Source organism: Pogoniulus pusillus, chromosome 17, assembly GCF_015220805.1.
Source record: "Pogoniulus pusillus isolate bPogPus1 chromosome 17, bPogPus1.pri, whole genome shotgun sequence".
NCBI lineage: Eukaryota > Metazoa > Chordata > Aves > Piciformes > Lybiidae > Pogoniulus > Pogoniulus pusillus.
In genome coordinates this window covers 12,351,118-12,373,099 of record NC_087280.1, presented here as the reverse complement: position 1 = coordinate 12,373,099, position 21,982 = coordinate 12,351,118, and the positions used below count along the sequence as shown (strand labels likewise).

The following is a 21,982-nucleotide window of genomic DNA, read 5'->3' as shown; positions in this document are numbered from 1 at the left end:
CTCTGCTGGGACTGCTCAAGTAACTGTTTGCAATCTGGCTTTCTGAAAATAAACCAGGGGATGAGTCCTTGCTGGATGTGGTGACCCATTTAGCAGACACCTGCGTCAAGATTATGGTAACTATTGATTTAAAGTGGTTTTCTCCCCTCCAAAGGAACACTAGCTTTAGCAAGGCTTTTGCAACTAACTCAGACTAGGCAGTGCCTGTACCTAACTTGCGCTACACCTCAGAGGCCTGTATCCTTTACGTAGCTGTATGGCATCCCCTGAGAGTGGCCACCTCTCTGAAAATCATCCCAAGTAAATTGCCATTCCAAATTTGTTCATGACACAGATCAGGCTAAGGCTGGAGTAGGCATCTGGACCCTCAGGCTTGGGAGTGCTCTTATGTATACCATTCTGAAGATAACTTCTGTTAGTGTAAGATAAGGGCACCCTACTGCTGCACGGGACAAAGCTTTATGTATCCCAGGGCAGCCTGACAGAAGAGCTGAGAGTCCCCTTCCATGTACACCTGTCTGTGCAAATAAAGTTGAAACTCTTCTTGCACTGAAGTCACCATTAATACAAGTTACTTGGCTATGGGAATGAAAGGCTGCTGAGGCACCACTCACTGGAGCTACAGCACAGACTTCAAATTCTCCTTCTAGAATACAAATAGGAGAGCAGTTAAACAGCCAAATCCACACAGCAAATGGATGTCTGCTGCTCCCATGGCAATTCATTCCCCAGTTTAAATGTCAAAATTAGATTACAGTTTTATACATGAAAAGGAAAAATGGGTTTAAAAATACCTCATTTAAGATGGAAAAAACCCAACATTTTATGGTTAAAGAATACAGTTTTACAGGAGAAGGATACTTTTGTGGCAAGGCTTATAAATACTTAATGTCCCACAATCACCACACACCAAATGTTCTGTGAAACACTCAAGTCCAAGCCAAAATTACGGCACTGTGCACCTTAGAAAGTAATAAAAATTATTTTTCTTGAGATGTTTAGAAGCCACAAGTTCAATCCATGTGTAAACTTTTGCAAGGGAGATTTAAACTCAGGATTTTGAGTTGACCAAGGAATGACTGCAAGAAATTTATGCGCCATCTGTACTTCTCCAAATGTGGTGAACAAATGGGCTGTACAGTGGGGAACTGCAGAAATCCTTGAGTATCTGCCTATAGAAGAGATGCAAAGCTGATGTGTAATTCCACAAAGTGGAAGCCCTGGCCTAGGATTTGCCCTGGCCTGTTCCTACTATTTTTCTCTAAGGCATGGAATTTTTATCTGGTCAGTCTCATGTACTTGTAAAACTTTACCTAAGTATGCAGCACCAACAGTGGAGGAGTGGAAGTTAGACTTAAGACTAAAAGAATACTTACTTAGTGATTTCAGGTCCCTAAACAACGAGATGCAATGCCAATACATAACATTATTTGCCACTTTCACTTAAAACTACTGACAATTAATATTCAACCTCAGAGAAAAGTCATAATACAGTAAGTTATGTTATAGTATTTCTCATGCAAATCATTCACCCTGAACACTAATATTTTATTAGAAAAGTTGGTGGTAAAACATGTGCAAAGGAAGAAAGTTACCCTAAACATTATGGTTCTTTTCTCATGTTGAACAAAGTCGTTCCACAACAGTCTGAAATTCTTTGCAGAGGCTACTGCTTGGTGTGTTTCCCCTCACATGAAGAAGCCAGGCGTTGTCATTAAAATACAGTGGGAAAGTAGAGGGGAAACAAGAAAAACATTTTTGTCACACGGCCTCTGGTTTTCCAAAGCAAACATGAAATGTAATTTGTTTAGTGTGTAACAAAAACAAACAGTGGGTTTCGATTCCTTCTTTCTGTGTCTGTCTTGTTTCTTCTTTGTATATAGGTTTACAAGAATCTGTTATTTAATTTTATGTTGTACATGCAAGGAAGCTTTCAGCGTAACCCATTTTAATTTGCCTTATCAAATGAAATTATGGTCATGCAAGTTGAAGAGATTCTGTTCAGCTAACATCTGCAAATGCTATTCAGAGCCACAGTATAGCATTTCCTTCGTGTTTCTCCTATCTCATTTATATTTTTTTTTTAAATTCTGATCTTTATTTTGAAAAAAAAATTAAAATCAGTGTATAAACAACTCAGTTCTGCAGAATTTTGGGTCAGAAGCCGGATAGAAGGAGTATAAATATCTGTAAGTTAATGGTCTTGTATTGCTTCATGAAGGGGGACAGCAAAAAAGATTTACAACCTTGTAGTTTCCCATGCAAGTGTTGCAGAGCGCAGGTACATGGCTCAGTGTGTTCCCCATGTACTTACAGTACAGCTAGCCTAACTCTACAGAGATAAAGACCTGGATGAAGACATCATATTCCATCCTGGGACTCTCTGGTAGTGTCATTAGACAGTAAGCTAGTTTTATACTTTCCAGCACCACTGGAGTGCAGAACAGGTCATAGATTCAGGAGCTGATCTTCAGTCTATATATAAAGTCCACAACCATTAGGGGTATACAGATTATTTAAATACAAGCACACAGATATGTTACTCATTTATATAGTATCACAGTATCACCAAGGTTGGAAGAGACCTCACAGATCATCAAGTCCATCCCTTTACCACAGAGCTCAAGGCTAGACCATGGCACCAAGTGCCACGTCCAATCCTGCCTTGAACAGCTCCATCAAAGATGTATGTCCCTTAAAGCAGCCTTGGTTCAGCCACAAAGCAGTAGAAATATTAAGGTTACTGAATGGAAACAAGGATGGTTCTTAAAGACTGCAGTCTCAGTTGGAAACTGGTTACTAATATAAACTGGCTATTTCCTAAGTGCTCTGTTACTCAGTATTATTAGTAACCTTACCACATGCATCCAGGATCCATTTCAGGTGTGCTTATGGCGGCACGCTATAATCATATGCAATAATGCATGGGGAATACTTTAAAGAGCAAATTGTTCACCTCCACCAATATTTTCCCAAAAGAAAAAAGAAAAATAAAAGATAGTGACAGAAACTCCTTTCTCAGGAGAGGCCTAGAAGACTTGCTGCACGTTTTAGGATGTGCTTCTGCATTGATCAACTTAAACCTGGAAATACAAGCTCCATCTCTGCTGGTGCTTAACACCAGTTTGAGGGAGAGCAAACACATTGATGTCGTAACCATCTAAAATGTTTGGTTTTGTTAGAGCTATTGCCTAAAAAGGAAGTCCAGTTGAGACTTTTCCCTAGAATCAAACCTGGGTTATTTAGAGATGACTCTCAAACAGCACAGGCTAACCTAAAATAGTAAGGGACCTGACACTGCTGCCATTTCTGAAATAGTTCAATCGAAATCAAGGCTTTGCACTGTTTGAAGTTTAAAGTTACAATGCAAATTGTGATACCAGTTCTCTTACTTGCCACCCAAAATTCCAGGGAAGTATTCTGGCAAGACTTTCACTTGCACTACTTATTAATACATGAACTTTTTATACAATACAAACCCTGTATGCTAAACCCCACCAGTTCATGTATACTTACCGTCTTGCGTGTTTTGACTGAGGATCTGAGAGCGGAGCTCCTCCAGGCTAATTCCCAGGCATTTACAAATTTCCTCTGTGCTGTAAGGCTCAGGATGTAATACCTCTTCAACAATGGTCAGCATTTCCTCTAGGCTAACTCCTAGCTTGGTTTGCACATCATGGAGTCGCAGTGTTTTTTTCCAGTCCAAGCCTTTTGCCTTTGAGAGAAGCTAAAATTCAAAAAGTAAAGCAGAAAATGCTGTGCCTTCTTGTTTAAAACTATGGAATTGTCCTTAAGCTCCTTTAAGACCTGCTTGGTCTTTTCACCTCTTAACTAGGACCCATCAGCAACTTTCTTTCTATCAGTACAGAGCAGGTAATCACTGTCTTTATCTACAAAAGGTCTGAATGACAGATATTCTTCCCTCAAATCAGACACCGTTTGCAAAAACCCTACTGCCATTATTTGTGTGATATCAAATTGGTGAAGTATCCTTTTCCATGGATTTTCTTACCTCAGACACAAACCTTTTGCAATCACGTTCAGCCAGTTGCTTAACACAAATGCTCTGAGAATTTGCACTAGCATTTTGACCTTTCCAATATGCTCTTGGAGTTTTCTGATTAAACATTTGAGGTCGTCACTAAAACCTTTTCTCGTAACAGTCTTAAAAATATGACCATGGGCCTAAGGTCTGTGTAGGAGAATTAACTGTATGCTTGCTCAATCTCTATAGAGCTTAAAGTAAATTTTAAGTACATTCTTATGCAATTGAAAGGAAATGTTGAGCCTTACAGGAAGGTTATGACGTGCTAGTCTGCTCTACTGCCGTATGACTGCTACAAGGCTAATTAGTTATAGATGTATCTGGTTTTCCTACTCCAGACAATGATATCATGCTTTATGTATCTTAGTGATGGTTTGGCAATTGACAGTGGTTACTTCAACATAACAGAATCCTGAAAAGAAATGCCAAAGTGGCTTTTCTCTGGGAGGCTGCTACATGTGTTGATGCTCTCGTGTGCCTAATGAAAATGGTTGAGGACAGCAGCTTTTCGTATTAGGTGGGCAAATTTTAACATTACAAATTACAGAAGACTATTAAGTGGCCATTGTGGGACCCTACTGACAGGCTACACTTAACAGATTACTACTGACTAAAACGCAGATGAGCAGGTATGGACGGATGTCATTTTACTGTATCCTTAGGTACCTGGCATACCTCCTCTTCTGCACCATTTTAGTTGATATTAAAGCTTCTAAATATACCAGAGCAGGCTGTATGTTTCTAAAGAGTTTAAGTCAGCGCAGCAAGACCAGGGAATGAAATACTTCTCCTGTTCAAATCACCACTAAACCCTCTAATCAACAGGGCAAATATTTCACACAGTGTGTGTGCTATTCTTTTCCACAAACTGGTTTTAAGTGAGATTGGTTTGAAATCATTCACACCTCAGTATAGCAAAGCCATTTAACTTCCTGTGTTAAAAAGATAATGAGATTTACATACACGTCTGAGAAATAACTGCTTTGCTTTGTGCACTATTACAGCACAAAATTTAAGCAGATCTGCTGCCCAACTATACTTCAGTCTCACTGCCTGCTCTCCTCCAACAGTGCATTTGCAGTGGGTCTTCGTTTTGCTTTATTACAGTGTAAAAAAATAACTACTTTTGGTGCCATCTAGTGACTTGCTATGATTTATGTGAGGCTTTGTAGAACTGAACAAACAAAATCCTAACCATATGACTCTGCTGCCATCCAAAACACAGTACTGTATGTTCAATGGTAGAGAAAGAAGCAGCACTGTCTAGAGGCTAATGCAAAACCGAGGTGAGAAAATGTTCTTCTAAGAGACTAAGTCGCTTCTAGTCTGCTTTTCAAAGGCTCTGAGTACCTAGAACTCCACAGCCTTTATGTAATTGTAGTTTAGCTTACTTATTGATAAGTTAGAATTGCAATTATTACTTCATTTGTTTTATGTCAATACTTGTTCTCTCTTATGCCATTCTTGGCTTCAAGGTGCTAAATGAATCAATTTTTTTCTCTTCATATTGTAATCCTAATGTTCAGCGCTCTCTCTAGATGCTGACTTTGTTACCAAAAATTACACAGAATCAAGAATTTACCAAAAAATAATGTTCTATAAGGAAACACACACTTTCCTACTTCCTTTCAAAATAAATAAGCCCCATGTAGAAATACATCCCATGCATTGGCACATCTGTTCCCATTTCTGTACTTCAAAGAAGGTGCTGTATTTGAGAAGAGACTACACTGGGGTTTCACAGGTCAAATGCTCCACCTGGAAACTGACCCAGGAAGGCCAGTAGGCAGCACATTGTTGGAATGGTCTGTACAAAAGGCCTGTACTGCTTATAGCAAAGTTTCAACTCAGCAACCCTGTTATGGGCAAACAGAAATTTTTTTTTTAAACAGTCTAGCTGCAGCAGCTTGTATTGTAATGGACACAGAACTGAAATAGGAAGAAGTCCCATCTCTTTAATGTAAGATGGTAATCCTAATACTGATCCCACAGTTCGCTGTTTTCTTGATGAGCTCTGACTAAACGGATTAAAGAGGTGGACATCATGCAGCTGGCTCTTAACTGCCAGGATGTAGTATTTGTAGGTTTTATTGCCCTTTATTGTTCATTACAGGCACAGTGGAGAAATAAGAACTGAGAGGAAAACATGCTTAGTAAATGGCTGGACAAGTGTAAATAAAAGAAAGTTTGACTAGCAGTAGGTAGAGCAATACTAAGCCCTTATATAGCAACATCACTTTCTTACACATTTCTAGAATGTCATCTGTGCATCTTTCCACATTTAACAAACATGAGTTGTTTAACCACATGGCATTCCAGTTGCAGGCATTCTTGGCGCTACTCTACAGCTGACAGTGAAGCAAACCACACACAGTGAAGCAGGGGAGAGCACAGCCTTCAGTAACGCTTGTCTCCATCCTGCAGCACCTACTGCGTGAGTTTCCTGAAGTGCAACAGGCAAATTAATTTCCTTAGGAACTGTGTGTGTTCTGTAGTACCTCAGTGTCTTTAAACAGACTGCTTCATAGAGTACACGAAAGTCTTTGGAGGCTACAACAGAAGTAAAGAAAGAAGAAGCAAAAGCAAAGAAACAAAAACATCTCCCCCCAAAACAAACAAACAAACCAAGAAAAACAAGTAGAAGACTGACTATCCAGAAGGGAAAGGAAAGGAATAGAGGAACAGAACCTGAGGAAGATAATTTTGCGAGGATGATCAGGAGCTCCCTTGCTGTAGGACAGACTGACATTAATTCTACATTAATGCTAGCAGGGATATGTTGTGTTGGCATCTTTATTTACACAGACCTTTCTGTGAATAGTATGAATCACAGAAGGCATTGGGTTGACATCCCCAACTAGATCAGGTTGCTCAGAGCCCCACCAAGCCTGACCTTGAATATCTCTAGGGATGGGGCCTCCACCACCTCCCCAGGTAACCTGTTCTAGCGTTCCACCACCCTCATAGTAGATAACTTCTTCCTAACATCCAATCTAAATTTCCCCTTCCCTAGTTTAAAAACGTTGTCCTTGCAGTGACAGGATGAGAGTCTTGCACCAGCTGCAACCTGGCCTTCCTGATCTTATTCCTACACAACCAGGCAACATCCCTCTTCCCAAGATACCTGTCCCTGCTTGAGGGACATTCCCCTAGGGACCATATTGACTCACTTGAAGAGCTGAAAGTTTGCTTTCCTAAAATTCAAGGTCCTGATTATGCTCCTTGCCTAACTTGTATTCCTTTGGACTGTGAACTTCACCCAAGCATAAGGCCTTGACAACCCTGATGAGCTTGCCTGTATTGGTGACCAATGGATGGAATATCACATCCTCTTGGGTAGAGCTGTCTATTTCCTCTCTGAAGAAGTTATCATTAAGGCACTCCAGGCCTCTCCTGGATTGCCTACAGCTTGCTCTGTTAACCTTTCCATCAGATACTGGGGTAGTCGAAATCCCCTAGCAGGATGAGAGCCCGTGAGCACAAATTTTACACCAGGAAGGAAAAAGCCTTCCCTAAGATACTTACCAAGGAGACTTTCTTTTAAAGCATTATTGCGAGGCCCAGCATGTTATTTCCTAGTTCCATTAACTTAATGGTGTTTAAAAGACTTCCCTGCTTTCACTTACATACCTGGTCTCCTTCACTCCACTGTAACCTGTCCTTAAGGCAGTCTTTTCCTGGCTCAATGAGTTTTACAGTGTCTGCAACTTTCCATGTGGGTAGCATATGTTTAAAAATGGACAGGTGTATGTTATTAGTCTCCTGAAAATCAAGCATCTGCTAAAATTACCTTTTCAGAGATTGCATCATAGCTAAAAAAAAATGTAAAAAAAAAAAACCCAAACCTTCCTTACCATCTTTTCAGTTCCCTGCACAGGACCAGTAATTTAAAGCAAAATAGGAAAGTGTGATTCAATTTACAAAATCTGGTATACAGAACGATCCTTTGAAAGGTTTTGTAACAATGAACACATTGTAGTTTGCCTCTTAGAACAGGTAAGCTCTGAAAGTTCTCTGTTTCTTATGCAAAACATTCCAAAAGAAGCTTTTCCTAAATGACATGCTTAGTTAATTTTAACTGTCTAAAATTAGAGGTTTATCAGTTATACCAGAACCAACACACAGACAGGGCTTTCATTTCCTTAATGGTGTAAGAGTCACTTTAGTGACAACAGCTTTAACCATGGTCATTCATTATTTTTAGCATGTCTTATATAGACCTAAAATGCAGCTGTATTCTTTATACTTAAGTGTAAAGCCCATTTAAAAAGTCATCTGAAATTTAGCTGCCTAATAAAATTGCATTTTACATTACATTTTGTCAGTATCTGATCACGTTAGGAAAAAGTTCTTTACAGTGAGCACTGGAACAGGTTGCCCAGAGAAATGGTCGGGGCCCCATACCTGGAGCTATTCAAAGTGAGGCTTGACAGGGCTTTGGGCAACCTGATCTAACTGAGGATGTTCCTGCACACTGCAGAGGGGTCAGACTAGATGACCTTTAGAGGTCCCTTCCAACTTGGGTGATTCTATGATCTTTTTTTTATTAGCACTAGCTATGGTAATTTTTCATAGAACTAAGATTCCAGCTGAGGCTCGATGTATTTTTGAGTACTGTCAAAATTTTGGCCAAATGTTTTGTGGCAAAGGGTTTTATGTTGCAGTTTTTAAAACTTTCATTTAGATTTTGTGATTGAAATTCTGTTCTTTTACACAGCACACTATGTGAGGGATAATTGCTTGTTTCTCCTATAGTCTAATCCACAAAATATCCACTGTATTCCTCGAAAGTGAAATCAAACAACCTTGGTGATACTGTGATACTATATATAAATGAGTAACAAACCTTACATATTCCTAAATGTACAGTCTACAAAATCCAGAATTCAAGTGAACTTAGGTTTTTCATGTTCAAATTCCATCCATTTTAGAGATAATTCCAAGCTGTAAACTGGGAGCACAGCCTAAATGTTAGTGGTTTGATGCAAGTCCATTTTTAAACTTTACACTGACATACATGCTACTATTCAGCATTTCCAATATTACTTCCAGGCCTCCAACTGGGAGCTTTGATGTCCTCTAAATCCTAGAAAATACACATCTATTGCCATTTATACATATAAACATGTGACCACACTGGTTGCTTTCCATTATTTGTCGTTATTCAGCTTTAATTAGAAACAGTCTATCTTATTAACTGAGAATACTTTTTGCTGAAAAGGACCTTATTTTCTCCATTGAATTATAATACAAAATTGAATGGAACTAAATCACATAATCTTCTATATAAGGGCACAGTCCTTACACTTGCATGTAACTCAGCAGGACTTTTGTTTCTGCAGAAATGGAGGTGTCTGGTTCTGGAAAGAAAAGTGCTACTTAAAGTAGCACCTAGCTAGGTGTTAAAGACATGGTTGATCAGAAGTGGTGAAAAGCAGATACTCAGATGAAGGTTTCATTAGAGCTTGACATAAGCCATACGTTACCTTTGTAGCCAGACGACACTCCATTACCCTTATATTGTAATGAGAAGTTGCTGCCTTATTCATTTCAACGCAACTGTTAGCAATAACAAATGCCACTCCGCTTGGAAGTATAACGTCAGTTGTCCTCAGAGGACTGAACTCTATCAACTTGGCCTATTGACAGAAAAATGAATGGTTAGTTTTAATTTACTACTACCTAACAGTGCACTCAGTCCTATAAATCAAATGCAAATTTGCACGTTTTTCCTCTTGGAAATCCAGGGACAGTTAAGGAAAGAAAACTGACATGAAACAGCATGAAAAAAGGTTTAACCTCATTGGCCAAGTTACACATACACTTAAAATCTTTCACTTGTAGTTGGATGTTAAAATGTTTCCATTAAGTCTTTCTTTGTTTCAGCATTTCACAGAACCCCACCTAACCTATTTTTCTTGCCTAGTTAAGACAACAGTTCTTCTTTGATCTACCGAAAAGTAGCAGGCCTGACTGAAGCTAATGTGCATGCCACCAGAAACAAGGGGCTTCACATTCCCTTCCCCTTCACTAATACCCATCTGCCCTTTAGCTCTATGATTTTCCCCTAAATCAAGGTTATTTTGCTGAGGTACAAAACAGCACCAAAATTTTAGGACTGAATGGAGACAGTGGTCATGTTACATATGGACAACCAAAGAGAGAGAAATGAAATAACACTGTATGTAAGAATGTAGTTGTTGTCTCCTTTCTCAGATGAGACTGCCTTGCTTCGCAGATGCCTGACACAGGCTGCCTAAGATGCTCCCAACATTTGTGACCTTTTCAAGGAATAAGCTAGGCATCCATTAATTAAATAATTCAGGATGTAATGTAATCAGGAGATTAAATTCACATCTGGTTTTTCATTGGGATAAGCTGTAAATCATGTGCCCTGCTTTGGCTTCTTAGAATAGACTGCAACTCTCTAAGCAGGGTCGTCTCACTGGTTTTGGCATTGTTCAGCCCCAGAGAGTTCCTTGAGCAGCTAGAGTGCTAAATAAACAATGACAAATCTGCTTGTACATTATGTGCAGCATGTGTGTTACTCCCTGCCATTGAGATTCTGGACCACATCACAAAATTACTATCAAGACAGAGAAACTTGCTTACATTTCAATAGACCCTTTAAGAACTGCTACATTAGATCAGAATGTACCACTGAGCTGATCCGCTGTCCTGTTTCTGACATTAGCCATAAATGGCTATTTAGGGAGAACATAAAAATAGGACATATAACAAAGCAATCTTCTTTTGGGGTGTATTCTTCTAGCATCCCATAAGCAAAGACTACAGCAGCTATACTTACCCTGGGAGAAACATCAGGCTATTATGTTTAATAGCTACAAATAGGCTAATACTCCATTAGTGTATCCAAGAAGTTCTTTTGTGAACCCTTTATAAACTTTTGCCTTCCACAATGTTCGGTATTTCTCAATTTAACAATGACTGTTTTGGAAAAAAACAAACTTCCTTGTTTGTTTTTTTACAAGCTGCTTGCTAATGTCATTGTGTTTCTATTAGTTCTTCAGTTATGAAAACCACTGAATTCTTGATTTACCTTCTCTTACCCATTAAGAGGTTTTACAGAGCTTCAAAACATTACTCTCGAAGATACTGGTTTTCTAAGCGGAAAAGTTTTTCATTATTCACTCAATGCTGGTATCAAAAATAGCTCTGATCAACCTCAGTATTCTTACTGTACTTTCCTCATTGCAGGACATTTTTTTGAGATGGGAAGCCAGAACTGCATTCAGCTGCAAGTACAATGTAGCAAGGAGATTTTCTGGTTCATTCAAAATTTCTGTTCTGTTTTTTTTTTTCTAACGTTTTCTTTGCCTTGTTGATCTTCACCTCTATATACCAGGCAAGCCTCCACTTACATCATCATCTGTGTGTGTGTCAGGAAAATGCACTGCTTCCTTCAGCATTCAAATAGCTGTGTGTTTACTACTAACTGTATGTAGTGTGAAGGTGAAGTGTAGAGTAAGCACACTTCATGTGAAATTGAAAATACATGTGTCTCTTGAGGGAATTTAAATGTTTGGTATAATTCTATGAAATAGCTAATTTTCCTTATAAGCTCATCTGAGATATAGCATTAAGGAACAAAAGCCATAGAGGTATGACATGACAGTTGTAAGGAAAGGAAAGGTGGCCATGAAATACTACGTTCATTGCAATAAAAGTATTTTGATACGTTTAGATTTGGGCAGCTGCAGTCCTGTGTACCTTCTTGGAAAGCAGGTAAATTCCACTGCAAACACTCGTGCATAACTTGGCAAGTCCTGTTTGTCATTGTTAGTATACCTTCTGTCACTATGTTTAAGGCAGCTGAATGTTACATCAGAAGCCAGACAAAGAATTGTCTGGAATTAGCAAAACTGAGGGGAAAAATCTTCATTGTCTTTGTAACTAGACCTGGCAAAACTTTCTAGAACTGCTTGGTTATAAGAAGTTTCAAGAAAGCATTTCTGCAATAATTATCCCATTTGCACTGAATACAAGGCATACAGACCATTCAGATTTCATTATATGTCAAGTGTTGTACCTTCAGTGAGTGAGTCGCCAAACACTGTGGAACCCAAGGCTCTTCTAGAGGGCATCTTTCCCCACATCTTTTCTTCTTGCCACTGCTCTTTTTCATTCTCTTACTCTTTTAGCCTTGTCATAGTCAACTGTACACAAGCTATACATATAATTCCTGCTTCTTTTGCATACCAGTGGTGCTTATACTGCTTACTAATGTATACTCATTTCTTATTTTTCTGCTAGATTCATCTGAAGTTATTTTTTGTTTATATAAATTAGTATTACAGTGTTAGTTTACATTACAAAGATCCACATACAGTTCCTTCTTCTGCCAGAAACGAGATGGACTGGTCCATTCCTCCACCTTCCGTGCCAATGTAACGTTCACTCTTTGTGCAAATTTCTGCAAGTTCCACCTGAAAAGAACATTAACATGAATCTTCAGCCAAGGGTAAGGGTGATACTTTTATTCTGCTAACGTATGGACCAGTGACAAAACAAAGGACTTAATGACAGAGCTCTGAAATCATTGTCTCTCACACACCAAGTAGTGTAAACTGGTAACAACCAAGATACCACAAGAACCCTTTTTCCTTCTGTTCTGAAGTATAAAAGAAATCAACTATTCAGCTTCCATTGGACCCACCAAAGACAGCTGCTTTTCAGAGTATACTTGTTTAGATGCTCGACTCTTGTAGCTGTCCTCCCATGCTGAGTCAGTTGATATATGCATCTTGGTAGCTTACAAAAAATGGATTTTTTTTTTACTTCAGACTATTTCAATGTGCTGAATCCATAAAAAAAAAAAGTATTGAACTTAGAAACTCTTTCTCACTGTAAACATTCTAATCAGTGGTGTTTGTCATTTCTTCTTGATATACTGTACTCTGCTTACATTGTTTATCAAAACTAATTTGTAACTATATATGATCTGCATTCTTTTGTGCCATTTTAGGCATATCTTGGTGCATTCTGATACCTGCAGGTCAGAGGATACTATGGGAGGGTGGAATATCACTACTGTAACTGCCAAAAATAATAATATAAAGCTTTCAGCTGATAGATGAAAGTAAAACAAAATGAAAACAAACCACAAGAGAAGCCTTGGAGAATGGCTGAAGAACACAGATTAATTAAATTAAAAAAAAGGTCAGAAAAGAAACATCCATGTCCACCTGCTATAAAGCCTACCAGTTTGTTTCTCTAAGCACAGGGTAACCACAGGGAAGACAGGAAGAGAACTTCAGAAAAGCTACAGGCTGTTTTTCAGTCTGGAGGCAAATCCCGATTCAGATTTCATACCAAGGATGCAGCACCGTAGGATTGAAACTAGCTAACAAGCAAGGAAGGGACATTAGCCAGCACACAACTGTAAAAGGCAGCAGACAGAAGTAGTAAATCACCTTGCTAAGAGAGAGGCATGTACAGAGTGCCTGCTGCTCAGTTCCTGTAATGGCACCACAAAGTTGTAAAATTGGTGCTTAATGTAGTCAAGCTGAGCTGTTTGCAAATACACCACCAATCAATTTACTCAACTCACACTGCAGCTGTGGGCAGTAACCCTTAGGCTGATAAGCAGAAGTTAGCAAACAACTCCAAAACTTTGATCTCTTTGATCAAACATGGTAAGTAAACACTTACAAGGAAACAACCATTAATGAGAGACCATTGAAGGTACGATTGGCAAAAATGCTCTCCTTTTCTGTACTGCCTTTGTGCATTTTAAAGATGAGCTGTACTGGAGATAATGTTGCTTTTACTTTTCTGGAGAATTATAAGCACATCACAATTTTTGAGGTCTCTTTCTAACAAAAGCCATGTCCTGGTGCCTGACTTTTGCTGAACATTAGGTTCATCAAAATCCATTTTTCCTCCCTTGTTCCACACCTACTCCAAGCAGTCCTATTTCCAGTTTGAACCTTAGGCCTCTTCATGACATAAATGAAATTTTAGCATCCAGCAACTCTGTGGCCCTGCTCCATTACAAGTTGGAAATAATTCTGAATGAAATGCTAATGGGTGTAGTGATGCTCTTCCCCCTCCCATTTGATGCTGAAATACTCAGCAACAGCTCCACAGTAAAGAAAGAACAAGCCTCCACAGGCAGCATCTCTAGATGCTCACTCCTTCTGCACCTAAGATGTGCCCACACACAGAAAGCAGCTGCTGCTGCCGTGTGGAAATGCTGCTGTTTCAGCCAGCTCTGCTGCACCTGCCTTTTCACCCCTCTGAAAACACAGCAATACAGCATCCCTGATTTTTTGTAGCCACTGACAGAAAACATCAGAGTGGAGTTCATGAACATTACTTGCTGGCAGCAACAGAAACTTCTCCTCACTGGCTGAGAAGACCACGCTAGTACCCTGGTCATGCACACTTAAACAGGAGCTGTGGCTGTGCAAACCTGGCCTGAAGTACAGCTCCTGAGGTACTTGCAGTCTATATTCCACTCTTTGGCACAGCTGCCTGAGGTATTATTTCATCTGCAACTGCCAGATAGAGCTTTGCCAAGTCAGAAATGGAGCATTTCACCCTTCACTTAGTCTGGCTGCATGTCATCTCAATATACACATCAGCTACTGCTTGATTGCTTAAATCATTTAGACTTTATGAGGCTGGGCTTATTAAACAAATATCAGGAGACGTCTTGCAGAGGAGGAATGTTAACAATTAGGAGAGTGCCACTCCCCTGTCCCTTTACATGGTCTGGTGAATTGTGCCTCGTTAAGCATTGGGCCTTGCTTCGTCCCAGCTCACCAGCTGTCCAGCTGCGTATGCTGGACTAACAGTGCTGTTCCAGCTTGAGCAACTTTTGTTTTGAAACTTAGCGAGGATTGGCAGGACCACCAAGTAGTAACTGGCAAGGGTTGAGAAGAACCCTTTCCACAAGACAGCCCAAGGCATCCCTGAAACATTATTTGGTTTCTAATTTAAACAGGCCCTTGCTGACACAGGCTGGCCTTCTAATACTAGGATGAGAAGCATGTGAATGGAGAGAAAATCGTCATCTGTATAGAAAGCAGTTTGTACTTACTGAGACAAATGGGCAAATGTTTGCCTTTTGCTAAATTGAGTGAAAGGGCAATGTTCAGAGGGACTCAATTGTAGCACTGGAAATTAATGGGAAGACTAAACTGGAAAGCCTTGCGTACGTATTTGATACTTGGAGAAGGATGGTCTGAAAGAGTGAACCAAATGTCAGGAGGTCTGGGCTCAATTTCTAGCTCCACATTAACTTTCTTGTGATTCAGGGAAAGTCCCTTTAATTCATCATGGCTCCATTTCCTTAGTAAAATGAGGAGTATCTTCCCCTTCTTTGAACTATAACTGCTGCTTGGGATTCCTAGATGGTAATGCAGTTAACTATGTGTGACTTCATTACTACAACATGAGAAAAAAATAGTTTTGCTACCTAAGTCCTCTGAATTTATGCTTCTACAGAAGATATTGCTAAGGAAAAATATTGCTAGAATCTTGCTGTGAAAGGAAAGAACTTTTGCTTATCTCAGAGCAACGCCTCGTTTCCATTCAATATGCAACACTCAGAAGCGCACTAGGGCAGGGACCGTTTCACTCATCTGTTATTTGTATCTCTCTGTAGTGTATGTCTCACCTGTAAACATGCAGAGCTTCTCAGGTCCCAGATTTCACTGCACAATTTGGCAACATTTCAAACGTACATCTGAACAATACCTAGGCATGCATCACCTTCTTCCTCAGGGCTGCACTGCACTTCCAGCACAGAAGTAACTCAGAGAGTTCTGGCAGCCACAGTTATGGTGACTACACATCGCAGGCTACACTGCAGCACCACCTGCCAGGCAGGTAGGTCAGAGGGAGCCAGGCACTCCTTGGCAGGGCTCTAAGTACAACTGTTATGCATACCGAAGAAACAGTGCCACCCCTACTGAGTTCTGCAGAAGTCCTACACAGGCTTTCTTGTAGAGATAGGTGAAAGAAGGCATTTGTTCTTTGTGGAGCACCATAAGAAATATGCTAACAGCATAAATCCCTTCTGCACATAGACACTTCCATCCCATGTATTCTGATCTGTACGGGAGATCATTTCAAGCCTACCACAAAACATAACTAGTTCTACACACCCAAGATTCTCTAGCATGTTTTTTCCTTCCCTGAAGGAGTATTTCAAAAACACTAATAAATCATAATTTGTCTTAATGGAATATTGCATGCTCCACTTTCAAAGTATTCCTATAAGGCTGCTCTTATCTTCAGTTCAGAGACAACACAGATATTAACATGATTTGTTCAAAGCTGTGTGAATCAGTCATAAAGCTGAAATCAAAATCCAAACCCCTCCCTATTTCCAATATTGTGGCTTATTTTTCTAGAGCATATGGTCACAGGGAAACTGCTGCAGTGTGAGTTTAAAACCATTTTTCAGATTATGGTAATGATACTAAAATATAAAAATGGATCTGAACAGTAGTGTTATAGAATCATAAATCATTAAAGCTGGAAAAGACCTTTGAGATCATCAAGTCCATCCATAACCTAACATGACCAGTAAACCATATCCTGTAGCACAACATCTATACACTTCTGGATCATCTCCAGGGATGGTGACTCCACCATCTCCCTGGCAGCCTGATCCAGTGCCTCACCACTCTTTCAGTAAAGACAGTTTTCTTAATATCCAATCTAAACCTCCCCTGCACAACTTAAGCTCATTTCCTCACGTCCTGTTGCTAGTTACTTGGGAGAAGAGATCAACACTTTAGTTACCAACAATTTCTTATATATGAGCTTCTCCAGACTCCTGCTTTAAAGGTAAAACATCCCATAACAAGGTCAGCTACAACTTGTCAGGCGAAGAGTCATCTCTTTTGTTGATTATTAACATGCATCTTACTAACTTAAATACGTTCTTGCTCTCGTAATGTGTGGGGCAAAGAACAAGTGATGTCTATTAAAAGCATTCATAATTTTGTGGACATATGTACAATTTGTCTGTTCATCATTTCCTCCTTCTTTTTCTTGTCTTTTACAGAGGTTTTTCTGTACCTTTGATCATCCATGTAGCTTTTCCCTGAATCTTTTTAACTCTGTTGGTTGGTAAGAAAGGAGAGTGGAAGATTTACAGCTTTCCCTGAAGTACCTCAGAGAAAATGTCACTGTATCTTTTGCTATTTTGATGTGGCAAATGAGCCACATAACACGTGTGTCAATTAGTGTTGACACAGACACATGCTAATGTGACCTCATCCATTTCAGCACTGCTATTCCACTTCTTTCACTGAGGTTACTGTCCTGACACGGCAGTCAACTGGAGAGACTGTGACCGCATTTCCAGCCACTCCTGTGCTAAGTTCCTATGTTTAAACCTGCTTTGCAGTGGCATGGCTGAAGAAAACTGTTGCTTTCTGGTGACTGTAGTGAGGTCTGTAAAAATAAGTGATAGCATGTAGGGAGGCTGAGATAGAAACAAAATTCTAGTTAGTCCAGCAATACCTTGGGCTATTTCATATGTACAATTTGTCTGTTCAGCCTCTGAATGCAGGAGAAGGATGAGCATAACATGACAGTAGTAGTAGCTAGTAGATGAGTTAAAGCTTGAAGTCTCCCTGGTGGTCTGTCAAGGAACACTAAATATTGCCGGTTTTGAAAGCTAGACCCAATGCACACAAAGGCAAACAGTACTTTTACAGCTGTTGGCAAGTACACAGCCAACCAGGTTGGCTGTGCTTCCATGGAACATGTTTAGTATCAGTGATTTTTGGTTTTGTTGTTGTTGTTTAGCCAACAAAAAAGTTACAGGACATAAACCAGTGCAAAGCAACATAATTAAGAGTAGAATCTCAGTGCATACAATTCACTAACTTGCCTTCTTAAGTGATGAAGACACTTCTTAAGAAATTAAGAAATCTATGTGAAGTCATTATCTAAGGAATCTGTTGCATCTCAAAAATTTCAAAACTGAGCTCTTAGGTTTTAGACAACTTTAGTTGAAGCATTTGGAAAAATCTAAAAGTAACAATGTACAAATATATTTGGTTGGTTGGTTTTTTTTTCAGACTCTTCCTTTTTAGGAAGTTTACTTAGAAGTTTACTTCTAAAGTCTGCTCAGAATGTCTCCTATTGCAGGAGGCAGCATTCACCAGTTTGTCTACTAGGCAACTGGCCCCCATGTGCAGACCTAGGCTAGCCTTTGATCTAAGAGCTCTATTAACTACCTCTGCTTTTTGTTTGAAACAATTTAAGGTTCTCCCTGATAAGAAGCAAGTCAATCTTAGGTTACAAAGAAAGAAATTACTACCACTCAAATCTGTTTTATCTTTGAGCCACAAGATTTCCTATCCAGCATGCAGAAAGTCTAATCTGGGAAATCATATTAGTGGAGATAAAATGTAGTCTGACACAAAAAAAAAAAAAAAAGGGATTGATTTTTTATTATTAGTTGCCTTATGTTTCATTACTTTAGATGGACAAATTTTTGGTAATAAGAACTCAGCAACAGCTCTGCATCGTGTTACTTTGTTTGGGATTTTTTATTTAAAAAATATGGAGCTTCTAAAATTCAGGGTTTGATTTTCAATTATTTGGTATTTAAGAAACGTTGGAGAAGTGATGGAAGAATATTTTTCTGACTGTTTGCAGGCACAATCCAACGTTGTATGAGATTTGGCCACATATACGTTAATAGTTCACTGGCGTGATATATTAGGAACCACCCAATACAACTCACTTGATTCTCTGTTGCCCCATCATTTACTTTAGTTTCTCTCAGTTCAATGTTATTGATAAAGAACATGAAGGCCTAAATATACAGAAGTATTTAGGCATCTGATAGAGAAAGTGATCAGAGGATCACTTCCTTATTAAAAAATTCCTAAAAATGGAGCTTAGAGAATTATCTGGGTGAGAACAGATAAGAGAGTTTCACCTTTAATAGTCCCCTTGCTCACAAAGAGGCCAGGGTTCAACTGCTCTGATTTTCACTCACCCAGTGAGTCTGGACAGTATGTAAACTGTGACAGAATTTGTCCCTATATAACTGTCACTGTCAATATGTTTCATACCAGTGATCAATCCCTTTCAGTCTCACATAGAACTTTAAAGAAATAAACTTGTGTAAGATTAAACCCCTTAAAAGAGTAAGACAATTAGTGAGTAGGAGACAGGCAAGTATTTGTTACTAAAACAGAATTAGTGTTGCTTAGTATTTTTTTGGAACAGCTCACCCTACATTACCCAGAAACTTGATATAGACAAACCCAGAATGACAGCAGCTAAACTAAAGCAACCTTCCCTATAAAATGATAGTATTAATTTACCTCTTCCTTGGTGTTTTTATAGAGGCTCATGCTGGCCAAAGTTAAACATGCTAGATTTTCTGCAGCTAACAGTGAAGGTGTAGCAATAGCTAATCTTTACAATTACAACCAAAAACCTGCTTTACATTTTACTGTACATGAATGAAAGGTACATAAAGAAAATACATTTGTTCATGTTAATTATATTCAGACTGTCATTTTCAGTGCTGCCAAAGTCTCTTCAGCAGGTAAATTTAAGTATCTGGAGCATTTAAATATCTGTTGAGCTGAAGACCTGTGTGTACATTTACTGTCTATACATCAATAATAAGGTAATGGTTCTCTAATGCACTTTCATTAACATTTTGGCCACTTCAATCTGGAAAGTCAGACTCAGGCTGCTGCTTCCCTTCGCACCAAATAATGTTAGTGATGTTACAGTGAATTTAGTGAAGATTTTCTATTAAATTCTACAAGGTTTGATTCATAGCACACAAGGTTGCAATTGGAGAATAAACATTTCTAGGTAAAGATGAGTGTTTACAGTGAGAAGAAAGTAGTCTCCATCACTTAAGGCAATATTTGAAGTCTAGTTAAATGGTGACCTTTTTCCAATCTGTGGGTGTTTTACACATTTTTGTATCTGTACAAAAGTAACTTCTGAAATTCAAGGCACTGTGTTTCATTTGTTAAGGTATAAAACCATGCCTAAATTTTAGGGTTGCTTTTATCACCAGGAATGTCTTTATTTTTAATATCTGGTCTTGACTAGGAATGGATTACTGAAAGTTACCATCTGCTTCCAGTTTGCAAGCAAAATCCCAATTAGCTAAACTTCATATATGTTTTGCAAGGTAATTATGCTTACTTTTTTCCCCAAATGGGAAGATATTTGTCAGATAGTATCTGGATGTCCTCATAAGCACAGCAATCTTAGCTTGACTTTGTCTGCCCTCTAACATGCTCAAATAGAAGGTTATCAATTTAGTTGATGAGAGATTACGGTCTTTGATTACCACTGCTCCAAAGTACTCTCTTTCCCCTTGATTGCAAACACACGTAATCAAACTTAACACGTTAAAGAACCCTGGTTTTTAAGTCCACAGGCAGAAAGGAACTTCAACATTTTTAAGTACTAACAGCGTTTTAAAATACAATATTTGTGTATCATTTCTGTGTGATTAGAGTTTCTCATATTAATAACCTAAGCATTCATGCAGCAAACATTTTTGATGCAGCAAGATTATAAAATAACCTATATTATCAATGCACATTATCAATTTTCAAGCCACAATATCAATGTGAGTATCCACAGATTTTCCTATCAGATTGCTAGATACTAAAGCCCTATTGCAGGTCAGAAAAAAATACCAGGAAGCAGTAACATATTCAAGTAAAAACTTTTCCTTCTTGTATACAGGCTTCAGAAACACAAAAAGGATCCCAATTGTCTATTCTTCCACTGAAATCAATGGCATTACCAGGTCTTGTAACTGTTTATAAATACAGGACAATGCTGCATGTTTTGAAAATCCAATGTCAGATCTATCTGAGCCAACATTTGAGAAAACTGAAGCTAGTGGACACTATGAGATTACAGATTAGATTTAGGTCCTTTGTCATGGTGTCTGACTTAGACTTTTCAGTCTACATAGAGCCAAATACAATTCAACTTCCTGTGCTCAACATATCACATTAAAATAAATAAAACCTATGCACTTTTCATCTATTTTTCCCAATAAAACCTATGCACTTTTCATCTATTTTTCCCAATAAGTTTGTGCACAGCTGTCCAGTCCTGAGCAACAGTTAAAAAATGTTAAGAATGGCTGAACAGAACTCAGTACAAGAAGATTTAACATTTGGACATCAACACTGTCATCACATAGAATCATAGACTCAGGGCTGGAAGGGACCACAAGGATCATCTAGTTCCAACACCCCTGCCATGGGCAGAGACGCCCTACCTTAGATCAGGCTAGCCAGAGCCCCATCCAGCCTGGCCTTAAACACCTCCAGGGATGGGGCCTCAACCGCCAAACTGGGCAACCCATTCCAGGCTCTCACCACTCTCACACTGAACAACTTCCTCCTCGTGTCCAGCCTGAACCTACCCATCTCCACCTTTGCTCCATTCCCCCTAGTCCTGTCACTCCCTGATATCCTGAAAAGTCCCTCCCCAGATTTTTTGTAGGCCCCCTTCAGATACTGAAAGGCCACAATAAGGTCACTTCAAAGCCTCCTCTTCTCCAGATTGAACATCCCTAACTCTTTCAGGTTCTTCAGGTGATCACGAACCTGACCTTCACTTAGGATGGGCAGCTCTTCCTTCCAGTCCCTGCTATTATCTTCCATGGCTCCAGCAGTGTGGCTGGAGGCCTTGCAGTGACGACTGAGATAAAGAAGGCATTGAGAACCTCAGCCTTTTCCATGTCGCTTGTGACCATTTTGCCTGTTTCCTTTCTGAGGGGGCCCACACGTTCTCTAGGCTTCTTTTTACCATTAATATACCTGTAGAAATTCTTGGTGTTCCCTTTGACTACCCTGGCTAGATTCAATTCAAACTATGCCTTAGTTTTCCTAAGCAGATCTCTAGCTGCTTGGGCAGCTTCCTTATATAACCCCCATTCTA

The 21,982-nt window shown here is 39.2% G+C and overlaps 1 protein-coding gene across 6 annotated transcripts in view; it reads right to left on the bottom strand.

Moving 5' to 3' along the window:
• Positions 1–21,982, bottom strand: part of GALK2 (galactokinase 2) — a 51,382-nt gene that overhangs the window by 12,832 nt on the left and 16,568 nt on the right. For all 6 annotated transcript variants that reach the window (XM_064157667.1, XM_064157665.1, XM_064157666.1 and 3 more), the window contains 3 exons: positions 12,394–12,492; positions 9,532–9,684; positions 3,517–3,727 (listed from right to left, as the gene is read on the bottom strand). In XM_064157667.1, coding sequence (XP_064013737.1) covers positions 3,517–3,727; positions 9,532–9,684; positions 12,394–12,492 — 463 coding nt within the window. The remainder of the gene's footprint in view (positions 1–3,516; positions 3,728–9,531; positions 9,685–12,393; positions 12,493–21,982) is intronic.